The following is an 18,259-nucleotide window of genomic DNA, read 5'->3' as shown; positions in this document are numbered from 1 at the left end:
GATTGGCTAAGCAATGTAACGTGATCCTCTGCAGCAAGTGATGACAAAGCGGGGCGTCATCACGACTTTACACAAGTGTGTCTTTACCTCCGCAGTAGAGGCTCCGCCGAACCCCTGGGGTTTGATTGAACCCAGGTTAAGAACCACTGGCTTAGATATATAATTTGTATTGTTTGACTGTGAAGTCCTAAAGAAACGTTTTTCAAGAGCAGTATTTTTTTATGTGCCTATGAATGCTGCTTCATGCAGTCGCTAAAAAGTAGTAATAAATAGTTGTTATTGTCACTTTGTCATTATCACAATACTACCACAAAATATCGCAATGACACTTTAAATGCATATTGCCCACCTGATGCATTATTTTACAAGTTAAACGGTGAAGAAGTGAGTTTAAAAATGGCAAAATTATGTAATTACTCAGCAGCGTTTTCTGCAGAAATCAGTAGATTAATGCACAAAAACAACAGTTGGGCCTGAAATGATAAGTTAAACTGGACGATAAATTGTCCCAAAAGTTATTGCAATAAACGATAATATTGCTCTTTTGAGACATGTTTTTAAGCAATATAATGGTAAAGGCACAATAAAAACTTTAAATTTTAGTGAACATATAAACGCTGGAACTGGAAGACATTTTAATAGTAAAAATAAACAGAAAAAACAAAAATAATCCTGAACAAAATTGTCCTTCAAAAAAAGACTAAAACACCAAACTGGAGACTTTAATAATCCAGTTTTTGGTAGAAAGAGAGAAAAGAGAAAAATAATAAGTCATGCAAATGAAAATGATCAAACTAATTTTAATGAATGATTATTGTTTATTGTGGCAGGTCTCAGTGCAGTGAATGCTGCCGTTTTTTATTATCCTAGCACAGGAATCTTTGATATCCTTGTGTAATCGCTCCGTCTCCCAGCATGCCGGGGATCGACACCGCCACGCTCTTTATGAGCCAGGAGTTAAAGGCCCAGCATAGCGGCCCCGGGATAACGCCCGTCTGCCTGCAGACGTGTTCCAGCTGCGACATTCAGCTCCGTTTCTACTTTAAGAAAACATCGTGTTTTTTCTCGCCGTCCTCCAGCCTGTTTCATCCTCAGACTCTCAGCTCCGTTTCTTCTGTCGACGCCTCTTTGATCATAACAGTCTGTGAGCTGCCCACAGATTGTGAATCCTGTGCTGTAATTCAGACATAAAAAAAAAAAGGAAATTAATGCAACACAGCAGCTTGATTCAAGCACTAATTCCACCAACACCTGCTGTGGCAGTAAAAGTAGCAGTTACACCTATTAGGCAAATGCATTCACACACTTCAGCTCCAGACTCGCATCTAAAAGTACCTCCACTGCCGCTTGGACGTTTTCACATAAGTGGCTATTAGCATGACTGCAAGGTTTGTACTTTCTCAGCATCTGTAACATGTGAATAAAGGTGATTTAACTCAGGTTAAAGCCTTTTTTTCCTAACTTGAGGCGTTTTCTTTCCTTTCTGCTTCTGTTCTTTCTGATCTGAACTGATGCTGCAACTAGTAACCGATTATTCTGACGATTAATCGATTAATCGATAAAACAATTGTCTCATCGTCCAGATTTTTTATTTAACAACTTGAGTCTTTTCTACACAATATTAGAAATGCATTAAAAGATGAAAATAAGCAAATAATTCAATTGTTTTTTGGATATTAAAATGTTATTGCCTAACATGCAATAACATAAGGCTTCCTTTAGTGTCCAAACTTTGTGACATGAGCAAAATTAGTACTTTCTCAGCATTTAGGGCAGAGCTCCATAACACGTGAATAAAAGTAAATTTAACTGAGGTTAATGTCGTTTTTTTAAGCGTCATCTGTTTTCTTTRCTTTCTGTTTGGTATTTTTGTTTTAAATGACCTCTGAGTTTCTAATTCTAACCGATTATTCTGACGATTAATCGATTAATCGGATAAAACAATTGTCACTTTGTACATATTTTTCATTTAACAACTTGAGTCTTTTCTACATTATACTTTTTCAAATTATTTTGGACTCATTTGTCAAAATCTTTGCTATATTTATTCAAGTTTTAATAAATAAAACAAAAGCTGATTTGGGTGCAGCAGAGTCAATTTTTCAGGAAAAGTCTAGATTTTATAATAAAACAAGATTTATTATAAAATCTTGTTTTGTACTTAACATTTTCCACTGAAACAAATTTGCATCATTCTTGAACTGCAGCTGGTGGCCACAAAAACACAGTCCATGGGCCACAACTGGCCCCCGGACCACACTTTGAACACCACTGCTTTAGTCTACGCTTGTTCAACTGTAGGATCAGATGCAGCTAAAAATATACCATAGTCTAATCTGCTGATTATTTTTTGGATCAATAACAAAAGGTGCTTAAAGTATTTCTACTTTTTTTGTTGTTTAGTTTTTTCCTTTTTCTTACAGAGTTGAATCCCAGTTGCGAGAAAAACACTGATATTATCATTTGCATTAAAATTAGTGCGTTATTTCAACTTGTCAGAGTAAGAATCAGGACAGGGTGAAGCTGAAACATAAATTATGGCTCAGTGGGCTTTAGTGACCCAGTGATCCGTGACGGTGAATCTGCACTTGCAGCAGCATCACAACTTCCTCCCAGCTCAGCAATATTTTTTTTTAAAACCTCAACCATGAAAATGCATGCTGTGAAAATACCATAGACTCAGCTTTTACAATGTTTAAAAACGGCTGTAGCAAATTTCCAGAATAAACACAACAACCGAGGTAAGCAGGATTGAAATGCATTCATCTTCAGGGAAATGCAGAGCCTGAAGGGACCTGCAGAGAGTTTTTCCTTCCCGACTCTAAAACGACATGGATGATGTCTGTACAAACACTGCAATCCAGAAAATTTAAGACCCCAACTCCTGATCTTAAAAGATAAAAACATTTAATTATTACCTTCTTTAAAGTCAGACTAATTAAAGGATGTTAAGGGTATATAATTAAAAAGTTACCTTCAGAAATGAGAAGGTAAGAGTGACTGAGGATGAAAAGAAAGTGCTGTGGTTTTCCCACTGAAGCTTCCTGTCCTCTGTGGTGTAGCCCACATAATCCGCAGCGATTAAGCTGCTAATTTCCTCCTCTTGGGGGATTCACCAAGGCTTTAGCTGCATCTTATTTGCTCCAGCTACACAGCAGGAAACAGGAAAAAAACGTGTCTGGTAAAGTTTCTGCAGCTTCAGCGTCAAAACACCAGGACTGATTAAAATGATTGAGTTGTTGTAGATCAGGAGATCTACATTTTGGGCCATATCAACAATCTGAATGTTCTTAAAGGGCCGGTGCGTCAGAATGTACTGATAAAACCCATTTAACCGCGTGTGTCAAACTCACGGCACGGGGGCCAAATCTGGCCCGCCAGAGCTTTTTCTGTGGCCCTCAAGACTCCAGATTACATCAATGAGTTCCTCCAGTTTTTCACAAATTCACACAAAATCAACAGATCCCCACATTTTTTCTGATTTTACTGCAAATTTCGCTCAAAATTGGCCAAAAACTTTGGGTTTAATTGGCTGCTGCCTCAGCCTCACTTGTTGTGAAGTTATAGTCCGTGATCAATACGGCGATTAATAAAAAGTCACATTTAGCATCATATATTAGCACAAATAATGCAAATGTGATTTTGATTGCAAACCAATCACAAAATCCTGGAGATTATAATAAGTGTTTTAAGAAACACTTATTGAATACAGTTTAATGGCTGTTAACAGTTTAACAGCCATTAAACTGTTAAGATTTTAACAGTTTAATGGCTTTTATCAGTATATTCTGGCACAACTGGCCCTTTAAGAACATTCAGATTTGCATTAAACTGTTTTTTAATGTATTTATAATTGATTAGAATTTATTGGGACAACGATGAATCAAAATTATAATCGTGATAAACGATAACCGATGTGATAAATGCCCCGATTCACTGAATTATATCTGTTTTTTATCTAATCAGATCTCAGTCTGACTGATTGTTTTGTCCCAGTTAAATTGGATGACAGAAAATCCGATGAGGAAAGAATCTGAAGTTTGTCTGCGAAACCGTCTTGCGAATGTATTTGCATTTGTTATAAATGTGACCCAGGTGAGTCAGGATGGAGTTAAATGTGACACGGTTCGGGTGAGTGATGCTGAGGGGACATGAGAAGAGCTGCTGTCATCCTGTTTGCTGCTCCGCCGCCAGCTGACTGTTTGACGTGGCTCCCTGTTTATCTGCAATCAGAGCTGTAGCCGTTCAGGGCAGATTTCACTGCCGGGTGCGACACACTCCTACGTGAAGCTGTCAACTTGTGACCAAATCAGCCGGGACGCCTGTCAGTAGCGGGTCTGGGCCGGGCCGGGCCTCGGGGCTCGGTAGTCGAAATGAGCGGCTTCARGAGAGCCGCAGAAAGTCAGAGAGCAGGTCTGAGGACGGAAGCAGGAAGTCTGAAAATGTGGCCGTATTTTTAAAGGTGGCAAAGCAGACGAGACTTTTTATGGCCTGATCCAATGAAAACGCAGAGAAATTCACTAAAGACTTTACAAGGAACATTTTTCAAATCAAAGATATTTTAAAAAATATTGTGTCTTTTGAGATTAGCGGCGCACCGATTGCAGTTTTCTGGCTGATCGCCGATTACCATTGTTTTAAAAAGCCCAACCTGCCGATTCCGATTTTTAAAGGTTGCAGAGCAGAGGAGACTTTTTATGGCCTAAACCAGGGGTCCCCAGAGGGCCACATAACTTTTTCCTTCTCTGCCGGGGGCCGGAGTCAGTTTGTAACAGAAAAAGTGTGACGACTGCAGGAGTGCCTAAATGTAAAAATATATCGTTTTCCAGAAAGCACAATCAAATAACCCTCTCCGGGTTCTTCACAGAAAAAAATCCAGGAAGGATTATAGTCCGTATTATCCGAACTATGAGCCGCACCGGACTTTAAGTCACAACGCCAAAGAAACTTTCCAAAGACATCTGATCCGTTTCTGACTCATTTTGCTGTTTGTGGGCTCAATATTGGCGCAAGTAACCAGACTTCCAATGATTCACTTTCTGCTTTCTGGTGGTTGAAGAAAAATCCACATATAAACAAACGGCTTGTAGTTCGGAAAATACGGTATATGAAAAAAAATCTAAACGCTCTCTGGTATTGTTCAGAGGGCYGGATCCGGCCCGCGGGCCGTAGTTTGGGGACAACTGGCCTAAACCAATCAAAACACAGAGTCTGAGCAAAGAAATGCACTATAACATATTTTAATTTAAGATTTTATTCAAGGAAAATCTTTGTCAAAATGTTGTTATTCTGTTTGGAAGCACATGTTTGAGCTGAAAGCAAAGATATTTAAAAAATATTGTGATTTCTTGAGTTATTTGATCATCTAGGACACAGGTGTCAAACTCGAGGCCCGGGGGCCAAATCTGGCCCGCCGTAGCTTTTTATGTGGCCCTCTGGACTCCAAATTACATCAATAAGTCCGTCCAGTTTTTCACAAATCTGCAAAAATCACACAAAATCAAAAAATGTCCACATTTTTGTCCTGATTTTACTGCTAATTTTCTCAAAATTGGTCAAAAACATTGAATCCGTAACTGATACAGCGAGTGATAGAATCACATTTAACGTAAATACTGTAAAAAAAAATAACAACTACAAATATTTCTTAATATTCACCACAAAATCTGTCATTTTGATTGCAAAAATAAACACTAAAATAATCAGAAATCCAGGAGTAACAGCTATTTATTGATATTTTAACAGTTAAATTGGTTTTATCAATAGATTCTGGTGCAACCGGCCCTTTAAGAACATTCAGATTTTTGATTCGGCCCAAAATAAAAATGAGTTTGACACCACTGATCTAGGAGCATCAGAGTTCAATCAATCCATCAATCGATCAGTCAAATTTGATCTGATTAGCATCTTTCAGCAACACGGCAGTTCAAAGTGCTTTACATGATAAAAACACAAAGTCACAGAAACGCAGAAGCGTTTAATTTTACCATCATTACACGTCAGATCATTGATTATTGTTTCATTGATTGTTGTTTCTAAGGTGTTTTACCGTCTAACCCTAGTCCTACAGTCTGTTCTCTCAGTGGACTGTAGGACTGGGTGATGTTCTCCGTCTTCCTGGTTTTAGTCAGAACRCCAGCAGCAGCGTCTGGATCTGACTGATTTTCCGAAGCTGCGCTGCGAGTCGCTGCAGCGGTAATCAGTGCAGCTAAAGATAAACACATCGTTGAGTTTCTCTAGATCGCGCTGAGACATTCGTCCTCTAACCCTGGAAATGTTCTTCAGGTGATGGAAGGCCGACTTTGAAACTGTCTTTATGTGTCAGTCAAGCACCTAAAATTAAGAAAATCGGCACCAATCAGTGCAGACYTTTGTAGATTTCTTCCTGTTGYCCAGAACTGCAAAAATAACCAGATTACTTTTTRAATTCACTTCAAACAACAAAAATGATTTTGCTGCCCTGAAACTGTAAATAACGAGGAAGTTGTTGATCACTGGATGTTTTCCATCTTCTTGTCAGTCGGACTAGCAGGTGAAGCTGGATTGTGGCGCAGGTGTCCCCAGATTGAGAGAGCAGAGAGATGGAGGATGTTCTCTGCTCTCCAGCTTTGATTGGGAGACGTGTTTTCAGAAAAAACTCCTGCATGAAAGATGAAACGCAATAAAAAACGAGAGCGAGGGAGACGGGGTAGGGCTTCGGTACAAGCATCGTTTTCTCCCACGAGCCTGAGAGGAGATCGGCGCTCAGCCGCCCTCCCTCCTTCATTTTCTTCCCCTCTCTCTCCTCCTTCTCGTCTGCTCTCCAGCGGAGGGGAGGAGGGGGCAGCGCTCCTGCTGTGTCGATGGGAAGGCAGTTACAAACGTTACTATTTTCAGAGAGTCAGTCAGTCAGTGTGCACGCTCCGCGCGAAGTGGCAAGCCGTCGAGGCAGCAAAAAGAAAAACAAAAGCAAAAAAACCCAGGCGCAGAATTCCTGAGAGAAGATGGAGGTGATGCCCGGGAAGCCTCGGACCCGCCGCTGAACCGCGCCAAGCATCCGACCGGAACGGACACTTCCAAGTCTGGAGGAACTCTCGCCGGGGGCTGAATCCGGACTTTTTCAGGTTTATCCAAGAGTGGGGGGGTCGGGGGGGGGAGATAAAGGAGCCTGGGAGGCGAAGGAAGAAGGAAGGAAGGAAGGAAAACAGAGAAATGGCAAGTTTCGGGAAACTCACCGACTACTTTAACCGCCGCAAGTCTCGAGAAGAGCTGCGGGTGGGGAGAAGCTCGCGGCGCAGTGGCAGCTACTGCTGCACAGTGGCAGAGGCCAGGTAACCCACATGTGTGTGTGTGAGTGCGTGCGTGTGTGCAAAGGTATGCCAGCCTAAATGGCACCCTATAGAAAGCCGTCACTTCTCTGCGTTTAACACCAAGAGCACCTGCTGAGCTGAACACACACCTGTCAGAATCACAGGTGTTTGCTTCACAGTGGYTCCCTGTTTGTGTGCGTTGTGTTACATAAGTGTGGAGGTTGTGCTGTCAGGCTGGAGCCCACTATAGGTGCTTCCCACTGACTCAACGCGGAGCGTCTTTCTATAGATAGAAAGAGAAAAGCGTGGAGTCAACATGCTGGTTATGTGGAACGACGGAGCGTGGAGGGAGAGGCGGGAGCAGCCAGCAGCTCACATCTGCTTCACACGTTCACGCCGTCGGCTTCCTACTAGCACTCAGGATGTGTTGCTGTTTATCAGTCAGCGGCGGGGAAGTGGATTTACAGCAAACTGACTGCAGAGAAATGGGGGAATTATAAATACGCCTTCGTCTTTTAGGTCAAAAAATCCAAAATTAAGATCGAAATCTTCCTTATTGGATTTATTCTACATTTAGAGGTTGTAAAGAACTAGATACAGATTTCAGTAGATTTGAGTTGATCTATCATAGGGCTGAGAAATGATTAATCGTCAACTAATTTAATAATCAGTTAATCGTGAACTGGAATATACAGAATCGAAAAATTGGACTAATTGCTGAGAGAACAATATACTCAGAGCATAATCTGAAATTTGAGTTAATTTATTACGCGACTGAAATGATTTATCAGATTCATCATAAGATTCGTTTTTAATTTGTTAATCGATTAATTGTTAACTGGGGAATACAGACTCAAAAACGGACTAAATGCTCAAGGAACAATATACTTACAGCAGCAATTAAGCCAAATCTGCTCAAAAATATATACATTTTACATTTGTAAATATGTCTATAATCTGAAATTTGAGTTAATTTATTATAGGGCTGAAATGATTAATCAGATTAATCGTCATAATCATCAACAAATGTATCAATCAATTAATCGTTAACTTGATTATACATAATCAAAAATTTACTCTTTGCTGAAGGGACAATAAACTCAGAGGAGTAATTAAGCAAAATCTGCACACATATAATTTTTGTATTTTGCATTGAAGATGAAAAAAATCCCTTTGTAAATACAGTTTAAGCTTCACATGTTAAAATCATGCAAACAAAATTCTCCTGTAAGCACATTTTGTTTTGTCATTAGTCAGTTGATCCGGTAATAATCCCCAGATCAGCCCGGCTCTGGCGTTAAGTCCAGCAGGAAGATCTGAGTTTTCCACATGTTGATGTTTTACCTGCAGCTGCTGCAGAGGATCGAGTCCTGACTACAGGAACGCCGTTGTTCCCTTTTAGGCAATAAGATGTCTAGTTTTTTATTTAAAGAATCATTTACACGTTTTATTTGCATCTTTGTATGGATTTGTAATAACGTAGACAAAGACTTCAATAAAAAAAAATCTGCAAAATTTGCCAGTTGTTTATACGATTAATCGATTAATCGCCAGAACAGATCAATTAATCGATAAGTAAAGCAGTTGTTAGTTGCAGCCCTTCTTTATCCAGTCCACCTGGCAGGTCCACTGGAGGATTTGGGTCTGAAGGAGGCTGCCGTTGAACCATTTATGGATCGATCTCGTCGTGTTTCTGGACCGATTGACGACCCGTTTTTCAGATCGTCAGTTAAAATTTTCTGTTTGTTTTTTTTTTTTAAAGAGTTTGTGAAACTGAGAAGTTTCCCAGGGCTCTTGGTTTAGAAACAGGCCTACAGCATCACGCATCCTCTACTGTACCTGAAAGTGTACACCAGGTGCGGAGTTAAAGTGGACGTTTACGTTTGGGATGGTTGCTATGGAAACGAGCTCAAGGCGCCGTTTTTTTTTTGTTTTTTGCTTCGTTACTTTAACCTCTCTTCCTGTTCTTCTCTCTCTGTGCATTTTGCAAAGATCGATTGAATTCAGTGCAAAAATACTTTTATTTATCCCAAATTCTGGAGTATTAAAATTTCTCGGTTACATTCATTAAAGGGATTTTTATGGGCGCCAGCATTTTGAGTGGTAATAATTACCACTTGAACAAATGTAATCAGATGAGATGTTGCATTTTCCTGACCTTGTCGGTGTGAAATTCACCTGCAGCTGAATTTATTACAGAGTCTTTTTTTCGCTCGGGGAGCCAGAAACTGTTGTGCTTTACTTGTAAGCATCACCTTTAAACACTGAACCATCCCAGCAGACACAGTTGATTAAAACCGTTCAATTATATTTTGTCAGCGTTCTCGTATGCAGCATAAAAATGATCTCATCACGCCAGTTCGAGTTTCCACTTCATCACAGTTTCACCCCGTTTTCCGACACTTTTTAGTTTTGTATAACAGCCCTTTAATTAGCTCCATGAATTATTAAAGAGGGAAAACTGGTGGTGCATATTTTACATCCTCTGTTAATCCTTCTTGGACTAACTAGCTGTATGTTCATATGTAGGATTTAGTTGTTTGAACAGAATAAATGTTATGTTTTATGATACAACAGAGAGACAAATTACTGCACTGGAGTCATAATCATTCTCCAATAAAGTCATGGAACAACAGTTATTTTATGTATATTGTAAATAATATACAAAATATATGCAAAAACCTTTCAATTATGATGCAGAGAAGATGTGCAGGCCTGAGAGATGAATGTTTATTGATTACCAATCAGAGCACAATGCTGTTAGCTAGGGGTTCTGCTAATCTGCAAATGCGCTAATTTAAAAAAATATTTATTTTATTAATATGTATGCATTATAATCAGCATCAAAAATATACCATAAGGTATGAATTGTGTTCACATTACATACTTACAAAGATAGAAAGAACAAATAAACAAAAAAAAATCCCAAATTGAATGTAAAACTTAGTGGATCATTGTTGTGCATACAACACAAAACTCTCAGTCAATAAATGAAACGTTTAAATGTTTTCAAGAACCTGAACACATTTAACATCTTATATCTGTAAGATAAACTCCATGAACCCAGATAGTCTGGTGAAGATGCTAATAAAAGGATTGAACGGTGTCACATTCAATGCAAATGCGCTGATAGTTGAGCTAATTTATTGTTTTGATAATTTTGAAAACGTTTAGCACAGTTAGCTTCCCTTAACGTTATTTTTTCTGGATAAGCGCTAATTCTCCTTGAACACATGGTCGGTGTAAATATGTCTGAATTCAGCAGTTTAGCATTAGCTTCTGCTAAACACCATGCTGGTTTAGTGCTTTAGCGTTAGTGGAACATCTTCTGATTAGTTTTTTAACGTTAGCGCTGCTAGCGTTTTAGCTAGCTGCTTTTGGCCTACTTTATGCTGTCAGACAGGCTCTGCTGACGGGATTTTTTTGCTTTTTTAAATTTTTGGCAGACTTCAGTGTGGTTAGCAGCGATTTAATTAATGACCATACAAAGGTGTTGGCCATATTTTACATTTGATCAGGTTGGTTTGCATGGAATGAGAAAAATATTTGCAATCTACTTGTCATATAAACTGAGATTATGTTTGTCTTTTTCATGGAAGTGTGTAAACTAACAGACTAACAACATCAACAAATGCCCATATGGTGATGAATCTTTCTGATCGTTTCAGTAGATCAGAGAGTTTGTTCTTCAAATCTCAAAGCTTCAATACGAATGTCATTTATGATTCTGGTGTCCAACTCAGAATGTTTTGGGGGGGAAAATTGATGCTTTATATTTTCCAAACATTATATTCTTTACTCACAGACAAAGTGTTAATGTGGGTGGAAAACAACTCAAGATGTCCTGCCTTTATGAATCCCTCACATCCCCACAGTTTGTCTCCCACTCAGCGTCTCTTTTTCTCAAGTCACCCCTTCCTACGCCTCTCCATCTTTTCATGTCTTCTCTCAGAAACTTGCCATTTCTATCGAACCATCACTTATCATTTTCTCTCTCTGTCTCCCTTTCTTACGCCGGTTCCCTCAAAGCCGCACCAACACATTAACACTCTGCCTCTTGTTTTTATCCGAATGAAACCAGGTGGAAACATGCTGTCAACGGTCAACGGGCCTTAAACCAACAGCTGTTGATCACAGTCGTTAGATTTTCATGGTTCGATATCGTTAAGGAAAATCAACAGAGATATATAAGTATGGTTTGTGGACGAATGAGTGTAACCCAGATATTTGTGTCTTGTGGACAGCGACAATAATACTCCCAGTCAGAAGGTGGCGCCAAATGAGAAAAAGAAGAAACACGATTTTATTGTAGAACCAAGGAGGAGTTTTGTAACAAAAAATAAAAAGATGTTTTTCCAACGTGAATGAATAAAAAATTCATTCATTTTATCTTTTTACGTTCTTTTCTTCTACTCTACTCTTTTGAGAAAAAAAGGGAAGTAGGTCAGCTATGCTAGCTTGACTATGAAAACCTTAACATGTAGATGTGCTGTGTAATTATGTGTTTCGGTTCAGCTGCTAAATAAAAAAGGCGACCCACACACCAACTCTGACAGATCATCAGTAAAGCAGGTGTTTAAATTAATAAACCAGTCCTGTTAACTTAGCTAGTAGCAGCGTTAGTTAATCTACCACAGCAATCACTTAATAATAATCGAAAAATAAACATCAAGTCTGAAAACATGAAACTGTAACACCCTGAGTGTCCTGTTCTTTGCGTGGGAAATGTTTGTGTATTTTTTTGTGTGTGTGTTGGATCCTGAAACATAAAATGGCGTTCTTGTCAGTTGCTATGGCAACGAGTCGACGTGTAGCGTAGCCGACACAGAGAGCGAGAAAAAAGTGGTTCTGAGTTGTTCTTTAATGGTTTCTCTGCATTATTTTCCCCTTTGCTTTGAAGCAAAATGCTAAATTAAAAGCAGCTTCAGGTTTCATTGAAGAAACGGGATGGTTCTGTCGATGTAAAAGAATCGTCTTTTCGTCATCCAGCGTTGTGCGCATGCATGAAATTTCTGTATGTAAATGAAAACATGAATGAGGTCCATGCAGCAGCACACTATCGCCCCCTAGATGCTAAAAAATAACAAATGTGAGTCCTTCGTCAGTGCTAATTCAACCCTTGGTTGTTGACGAACATTTTGTGAATAGATGCTGTCAGTAGAACAGAGGAAATCAAGAACTACTTCCTTTTTTTCTTCAAAATAAGAGTCCTGAACGTTGATATGCTCTCATTCATATCTGGGCTTCATAGGGTGCGTTCACACTGCAGCCTGAAGTTCCGATTTTTATTTTATTTTTTTTTTGATGTAATGCGACTTGTATCCGATCTTTTCATGGCAGTGTGAACAGCTCAGGTCGGATTATTTTACGAATGTGACCCATATCCGACACGTATCCGATTCAAATGCGACCATCATCCGAACTGAACGTCACTGATTCTCAACAAATCTCACTATTCTGCTCCTGATACACGCAAGTAGGAAGAAAAACAACAACCATGATGGACTATATGAGGATTAAGTTGTTAATTTGCTGCTCCAGCCGGATAACAACTTCCAATATATAAGCTAAGCTCCACCGTTAGCCTCCATGTTTACTTCTGCAAACACTGAGCTCTTCTTCTTCTTTTTATGGCGGTTGGCTGAACACTGAGAACGCTGACGCTATGGCGCCCTCTAGTGGGCATGCGGGACACTTTCAGGTCGTTTGCCCGTTCACACAGCAGAACACATACAGGTCGCATTTACTGGCAGTGTGAACGGACCCGGTAAAAGAAATCAGAATTGGGTCACTTCAGGCTGCAGTGTGAACGCACCCATAATGACACCTTTACCTCAGCAGAGGTAAAGGTGCTAAAATTAGCTGCCAGCTAATATTTGCACCTTTACCTCAGCAGAGGTAAAGGTGCTAAAATTAGCTGCCAGCTAATATTAGCTGGCAGCTAATTTTAGCTGGCAGCAGCTAATATTACTTTGTACCGAAAAGTTTTAATATTGTGAGATCTGCTGTCACCAGATCTCATTAYGCCGCTAATACACACGTGTGTGAATCAGGACCGAATATCAGCTGTAGCAGGGAGGGCTGCCACTCAAACAGAGTCTCACTGAACAGAAAGAAATTGGGCTCATGGCCTCATTAATCACCTGTTTTCAGTRTTTTGTCAATGCCGTGCACACTGGGCCCTACTGGCATTTTCTAATGTTGAAGATATCCCCGTAACCATCTCATTTAAACACTGGATTTGTACGTTTTAGGTACAAATCCAGTGTACCTTCTTGTTGTTTTGTCTTATGTAGGAGTGCACCAATTTATCGGTGCCAATACTTACACATCTACCTAAAAACCAACCACAGTCCTCTCCTGGTCATGTCAGTCTCATGTCAGACTCTTTTCTAATTTTTAGCAACATTTCAGACAAGAAAAAATGGTGTAATCCAAAATCGGAGTCGGTTGGTCAGGATTTTTAAAGATTGGCCTAAAGACTGCAATCTAGGGCTGTTGTAAACGATTATTTTAGTAACCGAGTATTCTGTCGATTAATCAAGTGATCAAATAAAAAATTTGATGAAGTAAAAATAGTAAATTCTACCATAACAGCAGCATTACTATCGGATGTCAGCATCGACTAATTTGCTTCCCTAACTGTTGCTTTTCTGTAGTTTAGAAAATGACCCGGTAACAATAACGGCTACATTTTTAAGTTAACCTGAACAGAATTATACAAAATTATACAAAATGATATTCAAGTTAATAGTAAAGCAGCAGGCTCTCAAAGACACGTAAAAAATGTCTATAAACCAGTTTTTAGTTAATTATTCAGTCAATTTAACAGATGAACTTTCACTTTGCCAAAACGTCTGTAGCGTTTTTGTCCATGTTAGCGACGGGATTTGGTTCCTTCATCAAACATAAAAACACAAATAACGGCTACGACCCGCCACCCGCTTGTTCTGACCGGGATGGTGGTGAATTTATTTTTCAGATTCGTCCATAAAGCTGCGGTTAAGCTAACGATCAGCTAACTAACAGCCATCTGCTCACCTGTGTAAACACACCTGTAGCGCTCTTCCCGCCGTTCAGGCRTCGCTCCAGTTAATTTCCTTATTGGTCCTCCGAAAAAAAACAAAAAAAACTCCCGGACATCATCATCGAACTTAAAAATCGGACGTTATGCTGCTAACACCTAGCGAGGACTGCTGGGTGGAAGTGAGAGCGCTGCGCAACATAAATAACGACCCGGACGCGACACGATGCGCTAAGTGATAAAACATAAATTAACGAAGCTTCAAGGCAGATAAATTTCCCYGAGGAATTTTAACAATCAGGGAAGTCGAATCATTCAGGCACACCTAGTCTGAATGAAACATATTCAATAAGTTTCGCTTTCACATGAGATACAAACTGTTGGGCTTGAAAGTGATTCTGTTTTTAAACTGAGTTTATGCCGATTTCCTTCCTATGAAAGAAACATCACAGACTTTAGCAGTTTCCTGCAGCCTGAGCCTTAATTCCTGCTGTTTCACTAGAAAGACGAACGGCCGTCGGTGGAGCGAAGTGAGTGAGAACCGTCTGTGATGAACCACCAAACGTCCAGCCTGAAAGCCACGGAGAGTCCACACACTTCAGCTCGTCATTAAAGCAGATCAATGCAGCTTCGCTCAATTTATTTGCTTTATTGACTCCGGTGTCTGCTGGATGACTGCAGGATGAAGATAAAGATTAATCGGCTCTCAACGTATTGCTCCCWGATTTTCTCATCCAGAGACCAAAGTAAATCTGCTTTTATGGAAAGATGAAAACATGTTTAACTCCACAAGAAATACAAGAAATTTTCTGCACTYTTTTACTTACTTTATTAAAAAGAAGTATAAATTTCATGCCTCTATCAACATTTAACACTTTTATCACATTTTGATTGTTCTTTATTCGTCTTAAATGACAATATGTTTTGCCTAAAAGTCAAATATTTCTAATATAATGAAGCAAAATAATCAAAACCAGTCTGAAGTTACGGAGCTGTTTTCCTGCTTCACTGAAGCTAAACATTATTTCTACTTTAGTCATAACATTTACAAGTAAAAACTGGATTATCTCTGTCCAGAAGGCATAAATTTCCACCAAAAATTTCCTTGATTAAAGGAATAAATTTACAATATTAGAATTAAAATATTCTCTAAAGCATGATAAAGTTGGGAATTGGGATGAAATAAAATCTTTTCTGGTCTCGGATGAAGTTTTCTGGGTGTAGATTCGCCATACAAACAGGATCCAAAATACATTTTATGTTGCAAATGTCACAAATATCTGCCTTTATGATGTCAGCAAACTTCTACATTTACAATGTCGGCAAATATCATAGTCTGAATTTGTGAATTTAAGTCTTTAATCATGGAAAGTTCTCATTTTTCTATCAAATGCAAAAACTTTTAAACACCAGAAAATATAACAAGTCGGCTTTTTACTTGCAAATATGTGACATTTTTGTGTTTTTCTTTAAATATGTGACATTTTTGTGTTTTATTTTTATTTGGTATAAATGTTTTGTGGCCATTCATACAAAAAATGATCTGAAAAGACTTACAGGCACATTAATGCTTCATATTTTCAAACTGTATCCTTTTCTATGTTTTTTTCTATAAGATCATTTAAAAAATAATTATGTCTAATTTGATGTTTGAGAGATAAAAACTCTTTTTACTTTTGTTACGATTTAGATTAATGCATCTTTTATTAATTTTGCTCCTTTAACATTTACAAAAACCCACTGCAAACATTTACTAATCTAGTGAACCCCCTGATGTTTAATTTAAAGCCTGAAACCTCTTTGAAAAAGCCGCAGTTTCCTTTTTGCACCTTTTGTGTTTCTTTTTTAAGCGCCGCACAGCCGAGCGAGTCTCGTTCATTCAGCAGCAGCTCTGAACCCAGCAGCGTTGCTGTCGGTCTGACCTGCTGCTCCGCTTGAAAAAGATCCGCTTCTCAGTTCCCGACCAGCCAAAATCATCAGATTAYTGTTTCAAATGTGTCTACACATGAATCTGTAACCGAAATAATCAATTTGTTTTTTTTTAATTAACCAACAGCAACTGAAATTTATCATGATGAGGATAAATCAAAAGTAGCAGATGCGATAAAAGGTCCATCATTAGTGGAAATAATCCTTAAAACGCCTCAGTTTCCCTTATTTTGGACTAAAAATTAACTTTAGGACTTTTACACATCTTCACCAGGTGATATGGCAACAGGTCCAGTTTTTGTGTCACGCTTGGAAAAGTAAAATATGGATTCAAAACTGCAAATTTAACTAAAAAAGAAACAAAAGCAAATACAAAAAATAGGGKTTTTTTTCGGGCTGCACAGTGGCGCAGTTGGTAGAGCTGTTGCCTTGCAGCAAGAAGGTTCTGGGTTCGATTCCCGGCCCCRGTCTTTCTGCATGGAGTCTCCATGTTCTCCCTGTGCATGGTGGGTTTTCTCCAGGTACTCCGGTTTCCTCCCACAGTCCAAAAACATGACTGTCAGGTTAACTGGCCTCTCCAAATTGCCCCTGGGTGTGAGTGTGTGTGTGCATGGTTGTGTGTCTCTGTGTTGCCCTGTGACAGACTGGCGACCTGTCCAGGTGACCTGTCCAGGTGACCCCGTCTCTCGCCAGGAACGTTAGCTGGAGAGGCAGCAGCACCTCGTGACCACACTGAGGGACAAGGGTGCAAAAAAATGGATGGATGGATTTTTTTTTCTTTGTCTCCATTAAAACAAAAATATTCAAAAACTGAATTAGTTACTCCAGTCTGCGTTTTTTTCAGTTCAACAGGAAGTAAGCATTTCAAAATAAAAAAACAACAATTTCTCAATAAAGCTAACCTGAACTGATAAATCTTACTGAAAATTGAAGCCAAAAGGTGTTTGTGAATCACTCTGGACGCGGCGGTTCTGCATACATTCAGCAGCGTTCTGCATTAAGAAACGTCTCTGTCCGTCTTTGAGTTATGGTCCATTTTTATTTATTTGTTTTCACACAAAGCGTCCGGCTTGACGGATGGCTGGACATTGAAGCCAGAGGGCTGCGTGTTCTACTTTTAGCCTTAAAATGGGTCACTAATACAAACCGCTGCGCTCGTCTGGATCTGGAGCGTGGGCCTGTGGATGTGGGAGAAAGGCACATTTCCCCCGGGGGGCGCCGGCGAGACGGAGAACGGGAGCTTTTCTAGAGTTTTCTTCAAACTGACGAGATGGATTGTATGACATGTTTCTCTAACACTTTCTGTTAAAAAATTTACAAATCCTGCWGTGTTTTTTTCACACTTTCTGACCAATTCTGCTCCTGTCTGTCATTCATAGTGAATCTCGTTTATTCTCTGCACATTTCCAGTTTGTGTGACACATAAACTGTCTGTCCTCCAGAACATCGGTGGACATGAAGCTGTTGATTCCTCCAACCTGGKGGTGTAGATCGCTGCTGGGAGGCGAAGGGAAAAACAAAAAACAAGGCTCTTCACTCCTCATCTCCGCTCTTTCCTCTTCTCTTCACCCCCTTTTTTTTGTAGTCAGTGTCGCTTAGCAACAGGTCCGTTGGATGAGTGAAACCCAAATTGTCAGAGCGGCCTGGGCCGACTGTTCAACCCTGTGTGCGTTATCATCACGCTGTGCCGGTGGGAGGCCGACAACTGTGTTTGTGCAAATGAAGAGAGTGCGGCTGGCTGTAAGTGTTTACAAGCGGAGTCTTAGTCGCTTCACCTCCAGGCGGCTTCAAGGAGTGTGTGTGTGTGTGTGTGTGTGTGTGTGTGTGTGTGTGTGTGTGTGTGTGAGGAGAGAGAGAGAGAAAGAGAGTGCGGCTGGCTGTAAGTGTTTACAAGCGGAGTCTTAGTCGCTTCACCTGCAGGCGGCTTCAAGGAGTGAGTGTGTGTGTGAGAGTGAGAGAGAGAGAGAGAGAGAGCGAGAGAGCGGCTGGCTGTAAGTGTTTACAAGCGGAGTCTTAG

At 39.8% G+C, this 18,259-nt stretch overlaps 1 protein-coding gene across 1 annotated transcript in view; it reads left to right on the top strand.

Moving 5' to 3' along the window:
- Positions 1–6,299: 6,299 nt before the first annotated feature.
- Positions 6,300–18,259, top strand: part of ankfn1b (ankyrin repeat and fibronectin type III domain containing 1b) — a 177,630-nt gene continuing 165,670 nt past the window's right edge. Inside the window, exons 1-2 of the mRNA XM_008436408.2 lie at positions 6,300–7,312; positions 17,197–17,203. Of these exons, the coding sequence (XP_008434630.1) occupies positions 7,192–7,312; positions 17,197–17,203 (128 nt within the window). The 5' untranslated portion in view covers positions 6,300–7,191. The remainder of the gene's footprint in view (positions 7,313–17,196; positions 17,204–18,259) is intronic.

The sequence above is a fragment of the Poecilia reticulata genome, linkage group LG19 (assembly GCF_000633615.1).
Source record: "Poecilia reticulata strain Guanapo linkage group LG19, Guppy_female_1.0+MT, whole genome shotgun sequence".
NCBI lineage: Eukaryota > Metazoa > Chordata > Actinopteri > Cyprinodontiformes > Poeciliidae > Poecilia > Poecilia reticulata.
This window is presented reverse-complemented; position numbering and strand designations above follow the sequence as displayed.